This window comes from Elephantulus edwardii, unplaced genomic scaffold (assembly GCF_000299155.1).
Source record: "Elephantulus edwardii isolate Elephantulus edwardi_28Jun2011 unplaced genomic scaffold, EleEdw1.0 scaffold00002, whole genome shotgun sequence".
In the NCBI taxonomy this organism is placed as follows: Eukaryota; Metazoa; Chordata; class Mammalia; order Macroscelidea; family Macroscelididae; genus Elephantulus; species Elephantulus edwardii.
This window is the reverse complement of record NW_006399752.1, coordinates 3803346-3828554: the sequence shown is the minus strand read 5'-3', so window position 1 is coordinate 3828554 and position 25209 is coordinate 3803346. Positions and strand designations below refer to the sequence as shown.

The 25209-nt window shown below is 41.4% G+C and overlaps 1 protein-coding gene and 1 pseudogene across 2 annotated transcripts in view; one reads left to right on the top strand and one right to left on the bottom strand.

The window, feature by feature from the left end:
- HDDC2 (HD domain containing 2) overlaps positions 1-25209 on the bottom strand; it is a 41623-nt gene that overhangs the window by 14530 nt on the left and 1884 nt on the right. The window contains exons 2-4 of the mRNA XM_006878979.1: positions 22037-22158; positions 19688-19790; positions 3786-3854 (exon numbers count right to left, since the gene is read on the bottom strand). Of these exons, the coding sequence (XP_006879041.1) occupies positions 3786-3854; positions 19688-19790; positions 22037-22158 (294 nt within the window). The remainder of the gene's footprint in view (positions 1-3785; positions 3855-19687; positions 19791-22036; positions 22159-25209) is intronic.
- Positions 957-1616, top strand: LOC102848037 (annotated as a pseudogene). The gene has a single exon (XR_438819.1). The product of XR_438819.1 is annotated as an SSU72 RNA polymerase II CTD phosphatase homolog (S. cerevisiae) pseudogene (transcript).

Sequence of the window (25209 nt, the reverse complement as noted above, 5' to 3'; positions counted from 1 at the left end):
TGTTAATTGTGGATCCAAGCAAAATGAAGCTGTTAGCAGTTTCAATCTCCTCTCCATCCATCATGGAACTGCCTATTGGATGTCAGAAGAGATGCTAAAGATTGCACTGGAATGTTGAGAAGCCAAATCTAAAAGAAAATATGACAAAGTGAAAGAGCTGAGCAGACGGTTTCAAATGGCAACTCGGAGGACAAAGCAAAGTATTATAATGGAATGTACAGAGAGCTGGATTTGGAGAATAAAAAGGGAAGAACTTGCTCTGCATTTCTCAAGCTGAAAGAACTGAAAAACAAATTTAAGCCTCACGTTGTAATGTTGAAAGATGCTACGGGTGATATACTGAATGACTCAGAAAGCATCAAAAGAAGATGGAAGGAATACACAGTACCAGAAAGAACTGATTGACACAAAAATTTCAGGAAGTGCCATATGAATAGGAGCCAATGGTAATGAAAGAGGAAGTGGAAATCGGAATAGTGGTTACTTATTTTGGGAGTATTTGGTTAGGACACAGGGAAGGGCTTCAGGGGTAAAAGGTAAGTTCCAATTCATAATGAACTGCAGTTAGAAGAATGCTGTCTTTCAATTATTCAGTGTTCTCTAAGTTGTTTTGAATCTGTTCAACTGAGAGATTCTTGTGGGAGTATGCAGAGAGCTGTGCATTGAGCTGTTGAGATTATGAGTCTGGGAAGATTTCTCAGAAGAATATATGGTGTCATCAGCTCCTGATCACTGCAGGCCATGATAGGATTATAAAGAAGAGAAAAAAATCAAAGACAACTGAGGGACATACAAGCTTCTGAAGTGAGCAGGGGAAGAAGAGGTGCATGTGAAGAAAGTTCAGGTAGAAGAGCTGAGAAGTGGCTGCCACCGTTTTGATTGTGTGGAAGCACAGACACCGGGTGGGAGTTCTAGAGAGGGGGGTTGCATTCGCTGTGGACGGTGCCACCGCTATCATGCTGTCGTCACCGCTGAGGGTGGGGTGGTGTGCTCGAGTAACCAGAACCAGAGCAGGGAGGCACACAACATCCTCAGCAAACAAGGATTCAGTGTGTGTTCCTTTGGGACAGGGATACACGTGAAACTCCCAGGACCAGATCGAGACAAGCCTAACATCTACGATTTCAAACCACATATAATCTGATGTACAATGATCTTCTTAGGAACGACAAAGAACTCTACACAGAGAATGGAACCTTACACATGGTGGACAGGAATAAGAGAATCAAGCCTCAGCCAGAGAGGTTCCAGAACCACAAAGATCTGTGTGATCTGATCCTCACCTGTGAGGAGCGAGTCTACAACCAAGTCGTGGAAGATCTGAATTCCTGGAAACAGGAGACCTGCCAGCCAGTGCATGTCATCAACGTGGATATCCAGGACAACCACGAGGAGGCCACGCTGGGGGCCTTCCTCATCTGTGAGCTGTGCCTGTGTATCCAGCACACGGAGGACATGGAGACGAGATTGATGAGCTGCTACAGGAGTTCAAGGAGAAGAGTGGCCGGGCCTTCCTGCACACGACTGGAGGCCTCAAAGCCAGGCCTTTCTGCAGGGAGTCGGCTTCCACTGACTCGGCTCCATGGACCCTTGCCACCTCAGAGCTCCCTGTGTGAATATTTCCCTGATTTTGTTTTTACTTATAGGTATACTGCTAGTATGCAGTAAGATTACCAAATAAATTGTACATATTAAATGAGAAGATACACATAATTGCCATATTAAAAACATGAGTGGGATATTGATTATACAGATTCCCCCTCTTAACTCCAACAACAACAACAACAAAAAGTAAAAGGGGAGAGGTTTTATAGCACCTCTCCTCGACGTATGTCTGTAGTTGTGTGAGCCTTTATCCCTCACTGGCTGGACTGTAAAAATACTCAAATAAAAAGATGTACTGTATTCTCAAAAAAAAAAACCAAAAAAGAAGAAGAAGAAGAGTAGAGAAGTACCCAGAAAATCTGGAGGAAGCAACAGCACCGATATTTAGGGGGACAGAATTTCAAAGTGGGGAATGACCACAGAATCAGCTGATCAGGTGGTACACAAGTACAGCATGAAGGAGGGGACTGAGCCACACAGAAGCCATGTGTGACCCCAGGGAGAGCAGAGCATGCAGACAGTTAGGTATGTAGACAACTCCTTACCTATATGGTCGCAAGGCAAGTAGAGGAACCTAGCATCCAGGGACGTTTCTATGAAAAATACGGTTTATGTGAACATATTTATAAGGTTCACCGAAGAAAGTGAAAAAATCCTGCATTTGGCCCATTGTTTGGCTGCTTCACAACCTGGAGAAGGCTGGTAAGAAAGGATGAGTATTGGGCATAGGGAAGAGCTTATTAAGATTATATTAAGATAATCTAAGTCAACAGAAATGGTTATGTGACTTATAAATTCAGTCACAACAAATAAAAATAATCTGTTTATGCTCAATTGAGCCCTCAAAAGACATCTTGAAGTCCTAACTTCTAATCCATGTGAATGTGACCTTATTTGGAGAGAAGATCTTTGTGGATATAATCAACTTAAGATGAGGTTACAAGAGTGGGCCCTAATCTAGCATGACTAGTGTTCTTAAAAGGAGAGAAAAGACACACAGTAGAAAACTATGTAATAGCAGAGGTAAAGACTGGAGTGGTGTCTCAGCAAGCCAAAGGATGCCAGTAATTATCAGCAACACCAGAAGCTACAAGAAAGGCAACCATAGCTCTCTGCACCTTGGTGATCAACAGAGAGCCCTCTCTTCTCGTGCAACCTCAGCTGCAGCCCTGAGACACGATGGTAAAAGTCAGAGTAAATTGATTTAGCCCACACTGGACTACTCGTCAGTAAGGGCTGTTTAGACTCTGGCAAAGAGGATACTGTTACCATCAATGACCCCTTTATTGGCCTCAACTACATGGTCTCTATGTTCCAGTATGATTCCATACTTATGACAAGTTCAATGCACTGTCAAGGCTGAGAATGGGAAGCTAGTCATCAATGGGAAAGCATCTTCTAGGAGCAAAATTCCGCCAGTATCAAGTGGAGTCATGCTAATATGTTGTAGAGTTCACTGGTATCTTCACAACCCTGGAGAAGACTAGGGCTCACCTGAAAGGGGGTGCCAAACAGGTTATCATCTCTGCTCCTTCTGATGATGCCCCTATGTTTGTGATGGGCATGAACCATGTGAAGTATGACAACTCTTTCAAGATTGTCAGCAGTGCCTCCTGTACCACCAACTGCCTGGCCCCTGGCCAAGGTCATCCATGACAAATCTGGCATTGTAGTGGGACTCATGATCACTGTCTATGTCATCACTGACACCCAGAAGACTGTGGATGGCCCCTCTGGAAAGCTGTAGTGTGATGGCTGTGGAGTTGCCCAGAACATCATCCCTGCATCTACTGGTGCTGTCATCGCCATGGGCAAGGTCATCCCTGAGCTGAATGGGAAACTTGATGGCATCACTTTCCATGTCCCTACCTCCAATGCATCAGCTGTGGATCTGACCTACTGTCTGGAGAAAGCTGCCAAATATGCTGGGGCTGCTATTGCACTGAACAACCACGTTTTCAAACTCATTCCTTGGCATGACAATACATTTGGCTACAGTAACAAAGGTTGAACTGATAGCTCAAAAGGGGGGGGGGGGGAGGAGAGCACAGAGAGAGAGCGCGCGAGCGCATGCGCCGGCCTAAAATCAATGAACTTTCAGAGAATCCATCTTGGTTACAGAGACTGTGGTAATTACCACAGCAGCCCCAGGCAACTAAGACATAATCCTGAGTACTTACTTCCCAAAGTTCATAAAGCTCTTTTCTCAGGTCCTCAGGCAGAAGCTGGGTCAGCTGCTTCATCGCTTCCTGAAATATCAAACCATTCTATTAATGATGCTCACATAGCTATTTAAGTTAAAATAAGTCTGTAAAGGCAAAAAATGTCTCTGAAAGGGAGGAAAGAAGAGGTTTATGGTGGACAATAACAGTATGATGGAGAGCAGTTGTATGTATTAAGTAATAGCTATTTATTAACATAGACTTTACATAGTACTTATTCTGTGGTTTGCTGCACATTAAACACAAAAATAGTTTAAACAAAGCATGATAAGATTACAAAAGTATCAAATAAGGCCAACAATTTTACATCTTGTGGATGAATCATTAATGTATCACTAAGCATACCAGAGTTTAAAAGAAACCTAAAACTAGAGACTGATAAAGGAACACTTAATTACATATCTCAAGAACTATTCTGTATACATTAGATCCATTTTCTATATTATTATGTGCTATTGAGTTGGAACTAACTCATAGTTGACCCTTCAGCGTGTTTAAGGCTGCATGGGAGGAGATTGCCCATCTTCCTCCCACAGAGCAGCTGGTGGATCTGAACTGTCTTTCTGGGTTAGTGTTTCAAATACCAGAAGGATCAGCCATGGTGGACAGGGTTCAGCATAACTCCCAGATTAAGGAAGATGAGGAAGCAGAATTGGCTATGTAAAGTAAGAGGCCTCAGATAACCCTATGAACAAGAGAAGTATCAGAGGTAGCGCCCAGATTTTAAGCTGCTCAAAATGAGGAGAAACATCTACAACCAGGAGAAGATAAAAAAGATGAATGGGACCTTCTAAGAATCAAATCCCTATGCACATCCAAAAACTTCTCCAACAGGGTAAAAAGGGAAGCCACAGACTGGGAAAAAGTATTTGGGAATGACATTTCAGTTAAGGGACTTATATCTAGAATTTATAAAATACTTGAGCACCACAACAATATAAAAGTAAATAATCCAATAGAAAAATGGGCACAGGATATGAATAGACACTTCACCGAAGAAGACATTCAGATGGCCAACAAGCACATGAAGAAATGTTCAAAGTCTCTAGCTCTAAGAGAGATGCAAATAAAAAAAACTATGAGATATCATCTCACCCCAGTAAGAATAGCAAAATATAACAGAACAGCAAGCAACAAATGCTGGCGAGGATGTGGAGAAACTGGAACTCTTATTCACTGTTGGTGGGAATGTAAGATGGTGCAACCATTGTGGAAGGTGGTGTGGTGCTTTCTCAAAAAATTGCAAATAGAGATACCATTTGACCCAGCAATCCCATTACTGGGAATATACCCCAGAGAGACCATGTCTGCCATCCAAGCAGATATATGCACACCCATGTTTATTGCAGCTTTGTTTACAATAGCAAAGAGTTGGAAGCAGCCTAAGGGCCCATCAACAAACGAATGGACAGAGAAGCTGTGGTATATCCACACAATGGAATACTACGCAGCATTGAAAAACAAGAAACTCATGCAATATTGTTCAAAGTGAGTGACCCTGGAGGACATTATGCTGAGTGAAATATCTCAGTCACAAAAGGACAAATACTGCTTAGTGCCACTGTTATAAAACAGAACTGATTGGGGGGGGAAGACTGAGAAAGATGGGATAAATACTGTATACTGCGTTGAAACAGATGAGGGAGAGAACTGTTTAAAAGAAATATGTGATTTAGTATTATTGTCATGACTGGAGTCAAGAGCAAAGCCTGCATAGTGGAGTGGACCTGGGGGCGGGGGGGGGATTGAAAATCAGTGGGGGAGTGTCTCTTTCACTTTTCAAAGAGAAGGGGGGGGTAAGGGTGGGCAGAAGAAAGGTGCAACAATGAGTGAATGGAAATCTGGGGTCTCGGTTCCAAATCAATGGCACACAACAACAACATCCTAAAGTACAATGTTGTGAGAGAGAGGGTACTTTGAATACTCATACAAGGAAGACCTGGTAATATGACTATTAATCAAACATGTGTGCCAATGACTAAAGACAAAAAGAAGGAAATTGAGGATTTCCACAAACTTTTGCAGTCCAAAATTGACCAAACACGCAATCAAGATGTAGTAATAATTATTGGTGACTGTAATGCAAGACTTGGAAACAATGAGGAAGGGATAGTAGTTGGAAACTATAGTCTTGGTGGACAAAAGGCTGGATATGAAATGATTAAATTTTTTGTACATTGAATAATTTATTCATCTCAGATAACTTTTTATAAAACACGAAAGGTGACTTTGCACATGGACTTCACCTGATGAACTGCACAGGAATCACACTGACTACATCTGTGGGGGGAAAAAAATCACTGGAGAATTCACTATCAGCAGTCTAAACCCTGTCAGGTGTTGACTGTGGAACAGACCCATCAATTACTCATGTGCAAGTCCAAATTAAAGCTAAAGAAATTTTAAACAAGTCCACAAATAACTTTGAGTCAATTGTACCTAAATTTAAAACTCATCTCCAGAACAGATCTGTGGTACTGAACACTAACAAGAGACAACCAGATGAGTTATGGGATGACAAAGAAGAAAGAAAAGACCAAAATGGATGTCAGAAGACACTAAAAATTGCACTAGAGCATCGAGAAGCCAAAACCTAGAGGAAAAATGATGAAATTAAAGAATTGAACAGAAGATTTCAAAGGGCAAGTTGAAAAGACAAAGCTCTGTGTTGTAAGATAATTTGTAAAGAGCTGGAGTTGAAGAATAAAAAGGGAAGAACCAGCCTAGCATATCTAAAGTTGAAGGAATTGAAAAATAAATTCAAGCCTCAAACTGCAATATTGAGAGATGCTACGGGAAAAATCTTGAGTGATCCAGGAAGCATCAAAAGATGGAATGAATATACAGAATAATTTTATCAAGAAATAGTGGCTGACATGGAAAAATTTCAGGAAGTACTTTATGAATAAGATCTAGTAGTAGAGAAAGACGATCAAGCTGCATGGAAAATACTGGCAAAAGATAAGGTCCCAGGAATCAATGGAGTATCAATTCTCATGTTTCAAGTGACAAAAGCCGCCCTAGATGCATTCAAGTCTATGGCGGGAAATTTGGAGGGCAGCTGCCTGGCCACCTGACTGGAGATTCGTATTTGCTCCCATTCCCAAGAAATGTGATTGTAAAAGAAGCAAGGGCCACATGAGGACTGCCACATCTGACCTCTATTAATTTCACAAAGGGCCACTGTCCCCATAATCAAAATCTACAATAAAATCTACAATAAAAAACCAATCCCCATGAGGTTATACATGTCTGCCATGCTCTCACATCTCTTTCTAATTCCAACACCAATCTCACTGCCCTACTGTGTATGAAGTCTGATGCAACAGCTCACAGAGCACACAGAACTATACTCATGATTATAAGGTTTATTAAGGAAATTAACAGGATACATTTGCTCAGACACAACAGCTCCAAAGCATGCTTAAAAGTCCTTCAGCCTTCAGCCTAATGACTTTAAGCCAGCTCTTACAAAGCTCTAAGACCTGCAAAGTATGGTGTTTCCTCTCCTAGTCCTCCAACAAACTTGAGGGAAGACTCCAAGGTCTGGTTCCACACAGTAGCAGACCCAAGGTCAAGTCTCTGGTTCTCCACTGCGTCAGTGGCTGCTTCTCTCTTGTAGGTCAGGCTGGTGCAAGAGTTTCTAGTGCTGAAGGGCACACACTGCATGCCTGCTTCGTCTTTGCTTGTGGTGAAATTCTCAAAGTCTGCTGCTGAATCCACTCAATTTAAGACAAGACTAGCCAAACCCTTTGTGGATAGACAAGCAGGCCCTATTTGTATATTTCTGTCTATCCACACAGTAAAGCCAAAGTCAACATCTAGGCAAGTAATTTTGAATACCCCACAGTGACACAACAGAATGTGGAAATTATGTAATAAAACTAGTATCACATGCAAAAAAAAAATGCTGAAGATCATCCCAAAATAGCTAGAACATTGAGAGAAAACTGCCGGAAGTTCAAGCTGAGTTTAGAAGAGACTGTGGCACCAGGGATAAAATTTCTGAGGTCAGATGGATCCTGGCATAAAGCAAAAAAAAATCAGAAAAATGTCTATTTGTATGTTACTGATTATACAAAGGCATTTGACTATGGCTAACATCAAGAAGAATGAGAATTCCAAAACACTTACTTGTGCTCATATAAAACCTATACCTAGACCAAAAGCAATTGTTCCAACAAAGCAAGGGAACATTTGTTGTTGTTGTTGTTATGTGCTGTCAAGTTGCCTGTGACTCACAGTGACCCTATGTACAATAGCTCTGAAGCCTGCCCTGACCTGAGCCAGTCTCACTGACTCTGACATACCTAAGCTGATTAACCCAGTTACTTTGTCAATTTGTCTCATCCAGAGTCATCTTCTCCTGCACTTCTCTACTCTTCTGAACATGATGTCCTTCTCCAAGGATTGGCTCCCTCCTGGCCATGTGCCCAAAATATGTGATATGAAGCTTCAAAATCCTAGCCTTCAAGGAGAAACTTGGTTCCACCATGTTTTCACAGTTTAAAATCAAGAAAGGTGTATGTATGTCAGGGTTGTATCCTTTCTTCCTATCTATTCAGTCTATACATTGCGCAAATCATTCAAGAAACTAGACTCTATGAAGAAGGATGTGGCATCAGGATCAGAGGAAGACCCATCAACCATCTCCACTATGGAGATGACACAACCTTGCTTGCTGCAACTGAGGAAGAGTTAAAACACTTACTGTAGAAAATCAGACTACAGTCATCAATATGGATTGCATCTCGAAATCAAGAAGACAGAAAGTCCTCACCACAGGACTAATAAGCAACACTGTGATGGATGGAGAGAATACTGACATTGTCAACTATTTTCATCTTGCTTGGATCCACAATCAATACCCTTGATACCGGCAGTCAAGAGATCATGAGACGTAGTGCACCAGGCAAGCCTGCTATCAGGAATCTCTCAAAATGACTGAGAAGCAATTTAGTTTAGGGACTACGGTGGGCCTTTTCAGTCACTTTCTATGCATCTGAGAACTGAATATTGTCTAAGCAAGGACGGCAGAAGACGAATGAATGCCTTTGAGTTGTGGTACTATAGAAGAACACTGAATATCCTATGGATTGACAAAAGAACAAACAATTATGTCTTGAAGAAAATACAGCCAGAGAACTCCTTGGAGGCAAAGATGGGAAAACTTCGTCTCAAATATTTCCGGGCACGTTGCTAGGAGAGGCTATTCCTTGGAAAGGAACCACAGTGACTGCGGCAAGGGTCTTCAGTTTATCAGAGGTGATGAGGATGGCAAAGGACAGGACAGGGCTCACATCTGTTGTTCAAGAGTTGCTATGAGCGGTACTCAACTGGACAGCACCTAACAACTTTGAGCTGGCCACTCAACTCCTTACCACTAGTCACCAGAGCTCCCTTTCTTGATGCTAGTATCTGTTAACTTCTAAATTTAAGGTACTCTAAAACCAAAGCCAAACCTACTCCCACCAAGGTGAATATGACTCATATCATACTCACAGCATAAACCTTCATCACGTTTTTGAGGCTGTAAATCTTTATGGATGTAGAATTCTCTTCCTCCCTCAGAGACACTGGTGGATTTGAACCAATGACCTAGGTTAGCAGCTCTATACACTATAACTATCAGGGCTCGTGCTCCTGCAAGGTACTAAAGTACAATATAAATCCAAAATTATTGTCATGAATATAAAGGAAACTACACAATAATTATAGACTTCACTCACAGGCTTAAAAGATATATTAAAGGACAGTCTTGAACATACCATGGATTGCCAAGAAATCAAACAGTTCTGTCTTGGAGAGGGTGAAACCAAGTCTCTCCTTAGAAGCTAGGATTTTGAAGCTCCGCCTCACTTACTTTGGGCACATGGCCAAGAGAGATCAGTCCTTGGAGAAGGATATCATACACGGAAGGGTGGATGGACAGTGCAGGAGAGGGAGACCCTGATGAGATAGACTGATACAGTAACTGGCACAATGGGGCTTGGTGTGGCAGAACTAGTGAGACTGGCTCAGGACAGGGAAGGGTTCAGAGCTGCTGTACATAGGATCACTGCACATTACAGGTGACTCAACGGCACATAACAACAATAATATATGGCAGGTTTGAAAGCAGGAGTAGCATCCACTTCCTAAACAACATGCCTTTGGAAACTCTGAACTTTGATAAATATTGTTAACTGGAGAGGGGCTTCAGGCCTTTTGTTCACAGGGTCGCTATGAGTTGTGCTCAACTTGAAGGCAATTAACAACAACAACAACAACAAAGGACACAGTGAAATTAACATATAATATTTGAACCTTTTGTTGTTTTTGTCAGGTGTCATCAAGTCAAGCACAACCTATAGTGACCCTATTAACAAAAGATCTGAACCTTGTCCTATCCTATGACATCCTAAGCCTTCCTAACACATTCGAGCCCAGTGCAGCAGTCACCATGTCAATCTACTTGGGCGAGAGTCTTCCTCTCCTTGGCCGACTTTCCACCTTTCCTAGCATGAAGTCGCTCTCCAAGGAATAGACTCTCCTAGCAACATGCCCAAAGGTGAAAAAAAAAGAGTACCCTGGCTGCACCCTCTCCAAGACTTACTTGTTTGTTCTTTTTGGCTGTCCATGGGATGTTCTGTGTTCTTCACCAACATCAAAACTCAAAAATAATTTTTCTTCTGTCATCCTTATTCACTGTCCAGCTCTCAGATGCATAGCAGGTAACTGGAAAGGCCAAGGCCTAAATCTGATGCACTAGTCCTCAAACTGACATCATTCCTCTTCAAAAATTTGGTCCCTAACTGCAGACTTTCCAAATACCATCTGTCTCTGGATTTGCAATCTGTCTCTGGTACCAAGGATGATAACTGTGGATCCAAGTAAGAGGAAGTTGTTGACAGTTTCAATCTTTTCTCCTTCTATCCTGATTTTGACTATTGGCCTAGTGGTAAGAATCTTTATCTTCTTGACATTTATTTGCAATCTATATTGAAGGCTGTATTCTTGGATCTTCTGAAACAAGTACTTCAAGTCCTCCTTATTTTCAGCAAGCAAGGCTGTGTCATCTGCATAGCACAGGTTACTGATGAGTCTCCTGTGATCTTGATGTCACATTCCATGTCACAGAGGGCAGCTTCATGAATCATTTGCTCAGCATACCAACTGAACAGGTATGGAGAAAAAATAAAATCATGTAGTACTTCCCTGCTCTGTTTGCTTAACAGCCCCCTGGTTTAGGCACAGGTTTCGCATGAGAACAATTACATGCTCTGGGATTCCCATTATTTTCAGTATTAGCCATAACTTGTTATGATCCACACAGAGGCCTCTGTCAAATGCCTTCACACAGTAAATAATGCATAAATAAATATCCATCTAAAATTTCACTTTGTTAGGACATAAAGTCTGTAACTGATGGTCATCCTCAAATTCACTCACCGCCAAGGAGTGGGTTCTAACTCACAACAACCCTCTATCAGGTTTTTAAGGCTGTAAATTATAAGAGATTGCTATTTTTCTCCCATGGAGCCGCTGGTGGATTTGAGCTGCTGGAGACGTACAGCCTTTGGATTAGCAGCATTTACCATGGAATAAACTACTAGAGCTCCCTTCATCTTATACCTTTTAATTTGCTTTGCTTCAATTCTTTAATATAGTAACCACAAAGGTTAGACTTCTTGAAAAGAACACAGCTATCAGAACCTGGGTTTGGATCACATAAAAGTCTCCTATGCAATAGGGAGTTAGGGAGAAGCAACGAGAATATAAATGTAGATGTGTATGTGCATGTACATACATGTGTGAATTTACCACTGTAATGGAAAACAGAAAGAGAATACAATAATTTCCAGAGCACATCACACTTTCGAGTACTAATAATCTGTTCTTAGTATCAAGGAACATGTGGTTCAAATTCTCACTCTGCAATGTACTGGTTGCTGCATAATACTGAGCAAGTACTTAAGTCTCTCTGTCTTAGTTTCTTCAGCTACAAAACATAGGAGAGTTTCCTGAGCATTATTTAAGTTACACATATAAACTACTTGGAGCAATACCCATGCTTCAGGTGAGCATCTTAAGTGTTTACTATCATTACTGGATTGTCAAACATACTTTTAATGGTAGATATAATGAATTTTGTACCTGAATTCTTATTTCTTTTTAATAACAGAAAATATATTTGAGGGTTGTTTCCTTTTTCACAAATTAGAGATTTCTTTATAAATTAATTACCTTTCTCTACAACCTGTGTTATGCAGATGACACAACCCTGCTTGCTGAAACTGAGGAGGACCTGAAGCGCTTGCTGCAGAAGGTCAGACACTGCAGCCTTCAATACAGATTGAAGCTCAACATCAAGAAAACAAAGATTCTCACCACTGGGCCAACTGGCAGCATCAGTATGGATGGTGAAGAGACTGAGATAGTTAACAGTTTTAGTTTACTTGGCTCCACAGTCAACACTCTTGGTAACAGCAGCCAGGAAATCAAGAGACGAACTGCATTGGGAAAGTCAGCTGTGAGGGACCTCTCAAGAGTACTGAAGAGCAACAAACGTCAGGCTGGAGACTAAGGTACGCCTGATCCAGGCTATAGTCTTTGCAATTATGTACAATGCATCAGAGAGTTGAACAGTGAATAGGGGTGATAGAAAGAGAATTGATGCCTTTGAGCTGTGGTGCTGGAGAAGAGTGTAGAGTGTTGAGTATTTCATGGACTGCTAGGAGAACAAACAGGTTTGTCCTGGAGAAGGTGAAGCCGGAAGGATTCTGAAGCTTCGTCTGACATACTTTGGGCATGTTGCAAGGAGGGACTGGTCCTTGGAGAGGGACATCATGTTTGGTAGAGTAGAGGGGCAGTGAAGGAGAGGAAGAGCTCCCATGAGATGGATTGATTCTGTCACTGGTGTGGTGGGAATGAGTGCATCTGAGATGGCTAGGCTGGCACAGGATAGAACGGAGTTTAGGGCTCTTGTACAAAGGGTCGCTATGAGTTTCAAATGACTCAATGGCACATAACAACAAACAACAACCTTTCTCTACACTATTCTAGAAATAGAAATTTGTTCATGCTTTTTATATAAAAGCAATAAACAGATAAACATGAATATACAGGCATACCAAAATCTAGATTTTTAAAATATAAACTTGTGCAAACCAATAAAAAATAAAAATGTTAAAAAATAACAATCACAAACTCTTGCTCTGACAAGGATTAAGAGATTATTTTAGTAATTTTAAAATGATATAGTCAAGACTGAACTTAGTGATGTATGCATGATCTGACCAAGATTTAAATGGACACCACTTGCTCCTTCTAGTTATTATATTCCGTACGGATTACTATATTCAAGTAAGATTCACTTTTAAGTCTCATCTTTAAGGGGCCTTGACATGTAATGTGTTAGGCTGTTAACTGAAAGGTCAGTGGCTCGAATGTACCTGCTGCTCACAGGAGATGAGGCACTTGTTTCTGTAAATATTCACAGCTTTTGAAACCTGATAGGAGAGCTGCAATAATAGGTGGGAATCAACGTTACTTTTATCTCCAAACTGGCATTTTGGAAATCATACCTAGTTATATAGATATTAATAAATTTCTCATTGACTAAAACCACCTTTTCTGTTCAAAAATCGAACAATGATGTAAAATGTTGTTGTTCTCTTCTGAAGTTGAGCAGACTCTTCTCAGTCTTGGGTCAAGACTATATTACTGCTTCCTAACATCTGTTCACACTTAGATCAGCAAGACCTCTGGGCTTCATCCTTCTGGCTTCATGTTAACTCCACATTTGAAGATCAGACCAGCAGCTCAAAATCCTCTTACCAGGCTGGATGCACATGTAACAAACTTTGGCATTCAGGGTCATGTCAATTTCCAGTCCTTTCATGTATCTTTTTTTTTATTCCCCTCAAGAAAATGTATTAATTTTCCTCCATTTGCCCTGAATTCTTTTAACTGCCTGCTGTGGGACTTCAGTATTCTAAAATTATGCCACATTGCTACCCTAAGCAGGAGAACTAACTCTGGCTTTGTTTTTTTAAAAGGTGTTATTGTTTGAGGTTGGTTACATACTCTTACTTGGTATATGCCTGGGTGTATATTATTAGATATATGCACGCAAGAAAAAAAATTGAACTGTGAGATTGAGTGATTTGCTCTTTCTACTACGTCATACAATCAATATTTATTGCTTCCATTATCAGAAATAAAAATATTATTTTAAGTTTATTGGCTTGCAGTTCGAATCCACGAGCTGCTCCACGGGAGAAGGATGGGCAGTCTCTTCCTGTGCAATCTACTGTTTCTGAAAACTAGTTCGCAGGTCAGCTCTGGGTCAGTTCCAACTCTATGATACACAACGTTCACTGATGAGGAACACTGGTGGTACCGTGCATTACACTGCTAGCTAAAAGGCTAGTGGTTCAAAGCCACTAAGCACTTTGAGGGAGAAGGACGAGGCAGTCTGCTCCTGTGAAAACTTTTAGCCTTCATAACCTCAATGGAGGATCACCAGAAACTGTCAGTGACTCTAAAGCAGTGAGAAACTCAGTGATGATATTTGTGATAATCAAAATCATACTTTGGAGACCTGTTTACCAGGAGGGAGTTCTGGTGGCCCAGCCCGCAAGGAGTTGAGCCGCTAACCCCAAAGTGGTGCCTCTCCGGTGGTCTGAAAGCACCAGCAGATCTGCAGGAGAAAGATGCCACAACCTCCTGTGGAACTGACCAACTAAGACCCTGCTGCAGGGTCAGCTGAGAGTCAGTTCCAATTTGACTGTTAGGAGCTGTTGAAGCTGCCGTTGTTAATAACACTTTTGTGCCATATGCCAAAGAAGTCATTCCTTTCTAAAAAGATCTCTCTGAAATCTACATCACTGAAGTGCGGGGTTTTCCTGGCCTTGAGTTGTCCTCCACCTCAGCTCCACATCCCTCCTTCCTGGGTCTCATCTTGTTGTTCAAGGAAAGATTTAGTGACACTTTCCCTAACAACTTCCTCTGTTAGTAAAGCACGTCAAGAATTTGCCAGAAGTAGTGAGCCAAATGAAGCTTCGGCAGATGCCCTGTGCCAGCTCTGTGACAAGTATCTGTAAAGTAACACCCGCCCTTCTCTCTTCACTGATGAAGATACTGTAGTACATAGTAGTTAAGCACAAAATACTGATCTTGATTTTCTTTGAAACCCTACTCTGCCAGCTATTCACTGTGGAACCCTCTGAAAGTTAATTCTCTGCTGTTCATGGCTTTTCATCTGGAAAATGAGGTTATTAACATCACTGGCCTAGTAAGATTGTTGTAATGGTTTATGTATATAAAAAGAGCCCTGGTGATATAATATTAAAACACTCAGGCACTAAGTGAAAGACAAGTGGTTCATCAGCTCAGAGGTTCCACAGAAGAAAGATCCAGTGATCCTAATCCTTGACTACTGTTGTTAGGTGCTGTCAAGTGGAGTTGGACTCCTGGCAGCCCTCTGAACAACAGACCTGATTCTTGCCTTATCCGGCACCGTCCTCATCATCTCCTACATATTTCATCTCATCTCTGATATATTTGAGCCCAATGGTACAGTCACTGTGTCAATCCATCTGGTTGAGGGCCTTCCTCTCTTTCCCAGACCCTCCACCTTTCCCAGCATGACTGTCCTTTTCCAAGGATTAGCCTCTCCTCACAATATGTCCACAGTATGTGAGACAAAGCTTTGTCATCCTTCTTCAAGATAGTTACACATTCTCCAAGATATTTTAAATTCCAAATTGATGTTTATTAACTATTATTAACTGTGGTCAGGTAGTACAGAGTCAAGTATGACTCACAGGGAATCTGTGAACAATAAACCTGAACCCACTGCTTGCAGGTACTGACTGTGCCAATCCATCGGGCTGAGGGTCTTCTTTTCTTTCACTAATCCTCCACCATTCTATGTCTGATGTCTCTCTCCTAGCAATATGCTGAACGCATGTGAGATAAAGTTTTGACATCTCTGCCTCCAAGAAGCACTTTGGCTGCACCTTCTCGAAGACAATTTTTTTTTCTTTTGTCAGTCCACCAGATATTTCTCTTCTCCAACACCACAGCTCAAAGGCATTGGTCATTATTCTGTCATCCTTATTCACCATTCAACTTTCATATATATGGCAAGTAGTCAAAAGGGCTATGGCTTGTATCAGGTGCACCTTAGTCCTTAAACTAACATCACTGCTACATAGTACTTTGGAGAAGTTCTTAACAACAGATTTCCCTAATGCATTATCTTCTAATTTCTTAACTGTTGGTGCCAGAGGTGCTGGTTGTGGATCCAAGTAAGATGAATTCATTGACAGCTTAAATCTTTTCTCCATCAGTCATGATGTTGCCTATGTTCCTTTGCAAAGCAATAGCATCTGTCACTACAACATAATTTCTCCCTTTACAAAGGAACATAATCTGTATTCTTGCCTTAAATTCCATCACACTAGATCTTGATGTTGTTAACTGTCACTGAGTACAACTCACATATGTATTAATATGAGTATATGCCAGATCCTGATGCTGTTATTACGTGCTGTTAAGTCAACTCTGACTCAGTGACCCTATGCACAACAACACTGAAACTTACTCTATCCTGAGCCAATCTCACTGCTTCTGAGACACCTATCCTCATTACTCCAGTTACTGTGTCAATTCATCTCATCTGGGCCTTCCTCTCCTGCACTGTCCCTCTACTCTTCCAAGAATCATGTCTTTCTCCAAGGGCTGGTTCCTCCTGGTAACATGGCCAAAGTATGGAAGATAGAGTCTCAAACTTTGTCTCCAAGGGGTAGCGTGGCTTCACCCTCTCCAGGACAGACCTGCTTGTTTTCTTGGCAGTCCATGGAATGTTCAATAGTCTTCTCCGGCACCACAACTTAAAGGCATCAATTTTTCTTGTTATCTTTGGTCACTACCAGCTCTCTGATAAATAGCAAGTAAGTGTAAAGATGATGACCTGGATCAGGCATACTGTAGTCTCTAGACTTACACTGTTGCTTTTCAGCACTCTGGAGAGGCGACTGACAGCAGATTTTGCAAAAGCAATTTGTCTTTTGATTTCCTGACTGCTGGTGCCAAGAGTATCGATTGGGAACCCACATAAGCTCAAACTGTTAATAATCTCAATCTCTTCTCCATTTATCATCATGCTGCCAATTGGTCCAGAAGTGATAATCTTTTGTCTTCTAGAAGTTGAGCTTTAATTCACATTGAAGACTACATTCTTTGTCCTTCTGCAGCAAACAACTGAGGTCCTCCTTAGTTTTGATGCTTGTCAAAGTTTATTTCATCTTCATAACATAGGTTGTTGATGAGTCTTCCTCCAATCCTGCTGCCACACTCCTCCTTATAAAGTCCAGCATCCCAAATGATGCTTTGCATATAGACTGAAGAGGTATGGAAATACGACACATTTCTGATGCACTCCTTTCCTGATTTTGAAGCATGCAGTGTTTCCTTGCTCTGTTCTGCTTCCTGATCCAAATATGGGGTTTTGCATAAGCATAATCAGGTGTTCTGGAGTTCTCATTCTTTTCCAGGTTAGCCATCACTTGTTGTGATCCATACAGTCAAATGCCTTTGCATAGTCAATGAAATACAGACAAGACATTCCTCTGGTACTCTCTACTTTCAGCCAAGATCCATCTGATAATGGCAATAATGCCCCTATGGCCTCTTCTAAACCCGGCTTGTATTTCTCTTTTGATGTCCTGTTCTAGTCATTTTTTAAATGATTTTCAGCAGGGTTTTACTTACGTGTGATATTAGTGATACTGTTTGATAATATCCACACTGTCCTTTCTTTCTCTGACCCCTCCACTTTCCCTAGCATAGCGATATGAATATGAGTATATACCAGATCCAGATATTCCCAATTAAATGGCATTTATCAACTCAAATTATATTATGAAGCTGACTCTGTCATGCTTAGGGAGGGACTAGTCTACAGGTAGTGCTTTAGCCTCCTTCCTGAATTTTTCCTCTCCATCCTTTATCTTTAAATACCTTTTCCCCTCCAAAACTGTCAGCCTCAGGGTTTATCAAGTATTTTTCCACTTCAGTTTGATGTCTTGATCATCTAGTCAGTTAGCCTCTGGGCAAATGATGCTTCCTGGTTCTTATTTTCTGAATACATCATTTAAGACAAATACGACCATCTGCATAAACAATCATTCACTTCCCAGGCCATCCTCTTTCAAACTCCCAAAAGCACAAAAAGCAATGGAACATTAGCCATATCCAAGTCTTACGCTTTTCTGTTGAAGAAATTCCAGCTTTTAAGCTGTTTATTTTATCTCTTAATGGTGACATTTATTACCCTATGAATCAGCAGGAGTAGGTAGCAAGGCAGTTTAATGTGTCCAGGAAGGGTTTTCATCTGAGCCAAGATAAAGTCCAGGAAGACCATCACGCTCCCTGGGTTTGACTGTTCAGGTCCCTGGCCTTCCCCACCAGCTAGGGCCCAGCTCTTCCCTGGGCAGTAGCAGGCGTGTTCTTATCTCCAGCGGTTAAGTCCCTTTCTATCACCTTTGGTTCTTGTTCAGAAAGTTCTGGCTTATTCCTCTGATGGTATGTGCCATCGAGTTGACTTAGCTATTGACAAGTGTCACTGAGTTGACTTCGATCCATAACGACTCTACAAACAACAGATTTGAGCCCTGCCCCATGCGGTGTTATCCTCTCAATCTCTGCCATGCTCAAACCCACTCCAGTCACCAGGTCAATCCATCTTGTAGAGGGTCTTCCTCTCTTTCTCTGACCCTCTACTTTCCTCAGCATGCCTCTGGATTTTTTGTTTTGTTGTGTTTTGTTCCCCACCCTCAAAGACCAGCCCCTCCTGATAACAAGTCCCAAACATGTGAGAGGAATTTCACCATCCTTGCCTTTAAGCTTCATCCTCTATAGTAGTTTTTGTTGGGAGGTGCCCTTAAGTTGGAACCAACTCATCACATACTCTCCAGCGGGTTTTCAGAGGCAGTGTAACGCAGGGGAGGAGACTGTCCATCTTTCTCACACAGAGGATCTGATAACAGGTATTGCCAACTCTGACCCTGGCTACCCTATGCTTAACAAAATGCCCAATTCTGCCATCCTCCAAAGCATATGTTCAAGTCCTTGTCCCTGCTATTGTGCTGATTAATCTCACTGAGGGGCTCCCTTACCCTTCCTGGCCCTCTGTACATCACTAAACAAACTGTCCCCTAAGATGTCTTCCCAGAAGTCTCAGTGTGGAAGACTTGCTAAAGCCGATTTACCATGGGTAAGCCTACTGGTACGTGAAATACCAGAGGCATCACTTGAGCATTATACTAACACTCAAGCCGTCCCAGTGTGAAAAACTGACAAAGGGTTGGTAGCCATCTGGCTTTACTAGTCAGGTAAATCCCTATAAATTCACTACCTTTCAGCTCTTTCCTCCATTCTGAGGAATATGATCTATTTGTATATACTAATGAGAAAAGAAATCAATCTCAATCTTTGTCCTTGTGTTAAAGTTGCAAGAGGCAAAAATGAAATAGTTGTGTATTCTAGGAAATTCCTGCTTCTGGAAGATAGAATGGTAAGCCATATAAATTAGCTTAGTCATTAAAATCATAAAACTCACTATTCCCACCAGCCCAACAAGATCATGTCTTGAGCTCTCTCAATCGAAATCAGTTAGTTACCCATTTCCTAAGATCCCTCTTCAGCTCAGATTCTGAAACGATATAAATATCCTCCCTGTCCTTCCCATTCCTAAGCCACCACTAAGCCTCTGTCATGGTGACATTTTTCTTAATAAGTCTAATGAATTCTGCTTTTCTTAAGCCACTGATTTTGCTGGTGGCCTTTGTCAGTCATTAGTCAACACTAACCTTTTCTCGCCTATGTTTCTCTTCTTTGGGAATGTTATCTGCTGGTGCTATGTCCCCAACGATGCATTCTGCCATATCGTGAACCAGGGCTAGGCGTACACATCTAACCAGGCAAGAAATGTTAAATAATTATACAGAGTCATATGTACTACAAGCACCTTCTCAATACTATGTTAAAGCTATATAATTTTTCTCTCTCCACCCTCACATAGTATTTTAACACAGTATTTTCTACAGTAATTATATTCTTTCAGCCTACAACAGTTTTTAACCAAAACTGCTAGTTAATATCCAACACTACATACACAAATACAGAATAATTTATTATTAGGTTTTTGGGTTTTTTAAACTATTTGGTTAGAAAGCCAAGGAATGATTTGGTTTACAAGTATTTCTCCTCTTTCTGAGTATCTTTCTAATGGCCCAGTTAGATATCAAAAGGAGGATATTACAGAATAATGGAATGGGATGGATTTGGGTTTGAATCCATCAACTACCACTAATCATCTACGTGACCTTCTTCAAGTTACTTAACTTCTTCAATGGTTCAATTTTATCAGCCTCCATTTTACATCATCTGGGGGGGAAAGGCCTTTACTAAGGCTTCATGAGGTGAGCATGAAAGTGGAATGTGATGATTTGTTCCTGGCACACGCTGGTCATTCACTAAATGGCCAGATAATTAGTGATAATGAAGTTAGTGATTATGATAATTATCATAAGAATAACAAGGCGAGGTGATGAGCTAAATGGCCAGAGCACCAGAGTGCTGAATTCACACTGTCACCGAGGCAGCCCAAGGCCTAGCAGGTTCCTCAGCTTCAGTCTCCCTGCATCCAATTCAAACACCACGTGGTTGAGCTGTATCACCACTCACCACCACTTTCATCTTGTGCAATTTGCCAACAAATCTCCTCAGTTCTGCAGCTTCCATGGAGTATTAGATGTCCTCTGACTCCCTAAGTGAGCCTTCTGCCACAATCAGAACTGACTCATAATTTCTAAAACATCACTTTCCATTCCCCATCAAGGTGTCTCTCAGTGTGCTGTAACTTCCCTGATGCACACCCTTCAGAGTTAACGTTACACCAGAACACTGATTTCCTTCATAGTTAGAATGCTACGCTAATTTTCTGACTTTACTTATTTGGGTCTTTTATAGAACTTATTTTCGATCAATACAGTTCATTTGGGATACACTTACTGTGTTACACTGTTGATAAATAAACTTTTGGTAAGAACCATTTTAAACATGTGTTGACTGATGAAGGATGGGGTGAGGATATATCTTTCTAGCTACATTTTACAGATATAAGGTCACAAATGGGTGCTACTATTCACATTATTGTTGTTATGCACCATTGAGTTAGAACCAACTCATAGCTGACGATCTGGCACGTTTTCAGAGGCAGTTAATTATATAGAAGATCGTCCAATTTTCTTAAAAAGAGCAACTGGAGGATTCGAAACACCTGTCTGTAAACTGGTAATGCAATTCCTTACCAGTTGGCCAGAGTTCCTCATTCACAATAATAAAAAGAGTTAAATAAATAAAAACTGTAATGTACTACTATAACTATAAACCTTCAGACAGAAAACATTTTCAAGGCCTTAATCCCTAATATCACAATGAATTTCCTCTGAAACTATAGAAGGTCTCAACATTTGCCAAACAAAAACTAAAATTCAATTTGCATCAACTGAAGCAATCAACATACACAGTTCTTCCCCTTGGCCCAGATTCAGGCCCATTTTTGTCCATATGTAATCTAAAACACAAGAACTGGAAACAGGTCTTAATCATGAAAATGAGGTATACCTTTGTTGTGCTGCTATGTACCAATGAGTCAGAATCAACTCTTAGCTTACCCTCCAGCAGGTTTTCGGAGGGCAGTAAATAGCATGAGAGAAGAGTGCCCATCTTTCTTCCACAGAGCAGCTGATTCAAACTGCCTACCCTTGGGTTGGCAGCCCAACTTCTTATCGTTAAGTCAACAGTGCTCCCTGAGGTATGCCTATCAAGTGGAAACCCCTCACCCACAGAAACTCCTCTTGCCACCGTCCTGTTGATTCCTGGCTTACAACGCCCCAGGAGGACTGCGCAGACCTGCCCCGTAACATCTCCAAGGCTGTAAATCTTTATGGAAGGGGATTGCCACATCTTTCTCTTGAACACCCAACCTTCTCTTTAGCAGCCTAATGCTTAAACGACCTTGCCACCAAATTTCCTGACTGCCACATTATTTCCCTCACAGTACATCAGGTAGATCTCAACTGCTAACCAAAAGGTTAGCGGCTGAGGGCTTTCATCAGGACTTTTCCCAGAGACCCCAGTTTCCATCAGCTTACCGGTCTTTGTTAAGATGGTCATCTTTGGTCACCATGGCCATAATTGCCATCCTGTACATGTGATCAGATACACTCTCTGGCTTCTCTACATTTCTGTACACCCAGCCAGTCCGTGGGACTCTCTAATTTTAAAAAGGAAAGAAAAAGAACTTTAGTAAATATTATTTACACTACATAGCATGCTCCTCAGGGAATAAGTACAACAAAAGTAGTACATTTCATGATTTCACAAACATCCACTGCCACAGAGTTGAATCTAACTCACAGTAATCCTACATCAGGTTTCCCAGGCTGTAAATCCTTCTAGAAGGAGCAAGATATATTGACAGGTGCATATGCTCATTGATTACATGAGTTGGTTAAACTACTCTGTGTTACTGAAGTAAGGACCCATGGTGGTGGTGGTATGTGCTGCTCAGTTAGTATGGACTCTTATTATTGTTATGTGCCCTTGCGTAGACCTAGACTCATAGAGACCCTATGAACAACAACTCTGAACCCTGTCCTACCTTGAGCCAATCTATCTCCAACACACCTGCCTCCATTGCCAGTCACTAAGTCAATCCATCTCATGCAGTCTTCCTCTCCTGCAACGATCTTCTACCTTTCCAAGCATGATGCCCTTCTCCAAGGACTAGTCCCTCTAGACAACATACCCAAAGCATGCGAGACAAGACTTTCAAAATACATGCGCCCAAGGAGAAAGTCGGCTCCACCCTCTCCAGGGCAGACCTGTTTGTCCTCTTGGCAGTGAATGGGGTATGTTCAATACTCTTCAGCATCACATCTCAAAAGCATTGATTCTTCTATCATCCTTAGTCATCGTTCAGCTCTCAGATACATGCAAATCTGCAAAAACCATGGCCTGGGTTAGGTGAACCTTGATCTTCAGACTGACCTCACTACTTTGAACACTCTGGAGAGGTCCCTGACATCAGACTCCCAAAGCAACTTGTCTTTTTATTTCCTGACTCCTAGTGCCAAAAGTGTTGACTGAGGATCCGGGCAAGATGAAATTGTTAAAAAACCTCAGTGTTTTCTTGGCCCAGGGTAAGAATCTGCTTTCTTAATGGTGAGATGCAATCAATATTGAAGACTGCAGTCCTGGACCTTTTCCAGCAACTGCTTCAGGTCTTCCTTGCTTTTGGCAAGCAAAGTTGTATTATCTGTATAGGGCAGGTTGTTGATAAATTGCCTAGAATTCTGATGTCACATTCTTCTTCATATAATCCAGCCTCCTGAATGCTCTGCTCCACATATAGAAAAGGTATGCAAATGGGAAAGATCCAATGTGACAATGTATATGAATTTTGTAAGAAAACGAAAATTTTTGTAAAAATATTTATCTATCTATCTATTTATTTATTTATTTAAAAAAGAAAGGAATGCGTCTGTGTTGCACACTCCTTTTTGGATTCTAAACCATGCCATGTTTCTTTGCCTTGTCTATATGACTATTTCCTGATACAAGTATAGGTTTTCCATGAGCACAATCAAGTGTTCTGGGATTCCCATTCTTCTCAAGGTTAGCCTCAATTTGCTGTGATCCACACAGTCAAATGCATTTACATAGTAAATAAAACATAAACAGACATTTTTCTGGTACTTTCTGCTTTTATCCAAGATCTACCTGACATTGGCAATGATGTCCCTCATGAGATAGCATCCTCTAAATCCACCTTGTATTTCTGGTAGTTCTTTTTGGATGCAGAGCTGATCTTATAGTAGGTTTCAAAGGCAATAAACCACATGGAAAAATGTCCACCCAAATGATTTATGGTTTGTGTTATCCCTTCAAAATGCCTGGGAATACACTTCCAATATTGTTATGCCGTCGAGTCTCTTGTGACTCATAGTGACTCTATGTACAATAGCCCCGAACTCTTTGCTCTATCCTGTGCCAACCTTATTGTCTCTGACACACCCTTCTTGATTACCCTAGTGACTAAATCAATCCATCTCATCGAGGGTCTTCCTCTCTTGGGCTGTCACTCCACCCTTCCAAGCATGATGTCCCTCTCCAAGGACTGGTCCCTCTTAGCAACATGCCCAAAGCATGTTAGACAAAGCCTTAGAATCCTTGTCTCCAAGGAACACCCTGGTTTCACCCTCTCTAGAACGAATCTGGTTTTTTTTTTTTCTAGCCATACATGGTATATTATATTCAACACTCTTCTCCAGCACCACAGCCCAAAGACATCAATTCTCTGTCTATCATCCCTTGTCATTGTCCAGCTTTCTGACACATAGCAAGTAACTGCAAAAACTATGGCCTGTGTCAGGTTGCACCTTAGTCTCCAGACTGACTCGTTGTTCTTCAGTACTCTGGAGAGGTCCCTGACAGCTGACTTTCCCAATGTTATTCATCTTTTGACTTCCTGGCTGCTAGAAAATCTTTATGGAACTCTGTTAAAGTACACTGGCTCACCATGATTCTGAATCGATTGGTGGGCAACTAGCAATATACAACTTGTCCAAATTAACCCATCTCATCCAAGAAGAAACCACCACCATTCAAAGTGACAAACTCCCAATTCTGAAAGCCCTAAAGATTCACTCATTTTAAACTGCCAGCCGCACCTAACACCACTACCACCACCACCAAACGTGACAATTCCTTTTACATAAGATCATGTGATGGGGTGAGACTGCATTTCCTCCTCAGAATTCTGTTTCTACTGATTCGTGTGAACAGTTAGCAATAGTGGCATGATGCATCATCATCTGATTGAACCTGGAGGGGGGGAAAATCACTAACCAGGAGGAAAGAGACGATACATTGAAGGAAGCAGCTATGGCAAGTCACTGACTCCATTAGCCTCTCTGCCTGAAAAAGTCACGGGCAGTCGGCCTCCTTATAGATTCTTGGAAAAATAACCAAATCTCAAACCCAGCTGTAGCCAATCTAGAAACTCATGCATGTTAGAGTTGCATTTCAAAGGCTGTAAATCTTCACATAAGCAGACGGTCTCATTTTTTTTTTATAATTAAATTTTATTAGTTTTAATGAACATTTACAGAGATTTTGGGCTCTCATTCATTTATTGTTGCACTGTTTTCTCTACCCTCCTCCCAAGGTCGTTTTTCTTCCCCCCCCCATGTCTGTTTAATTGTCCAATTGCCACAGTGCTTGTCAAAGCCAGTTCTGATTAATCTCCTTTGTCAGTGTGTCC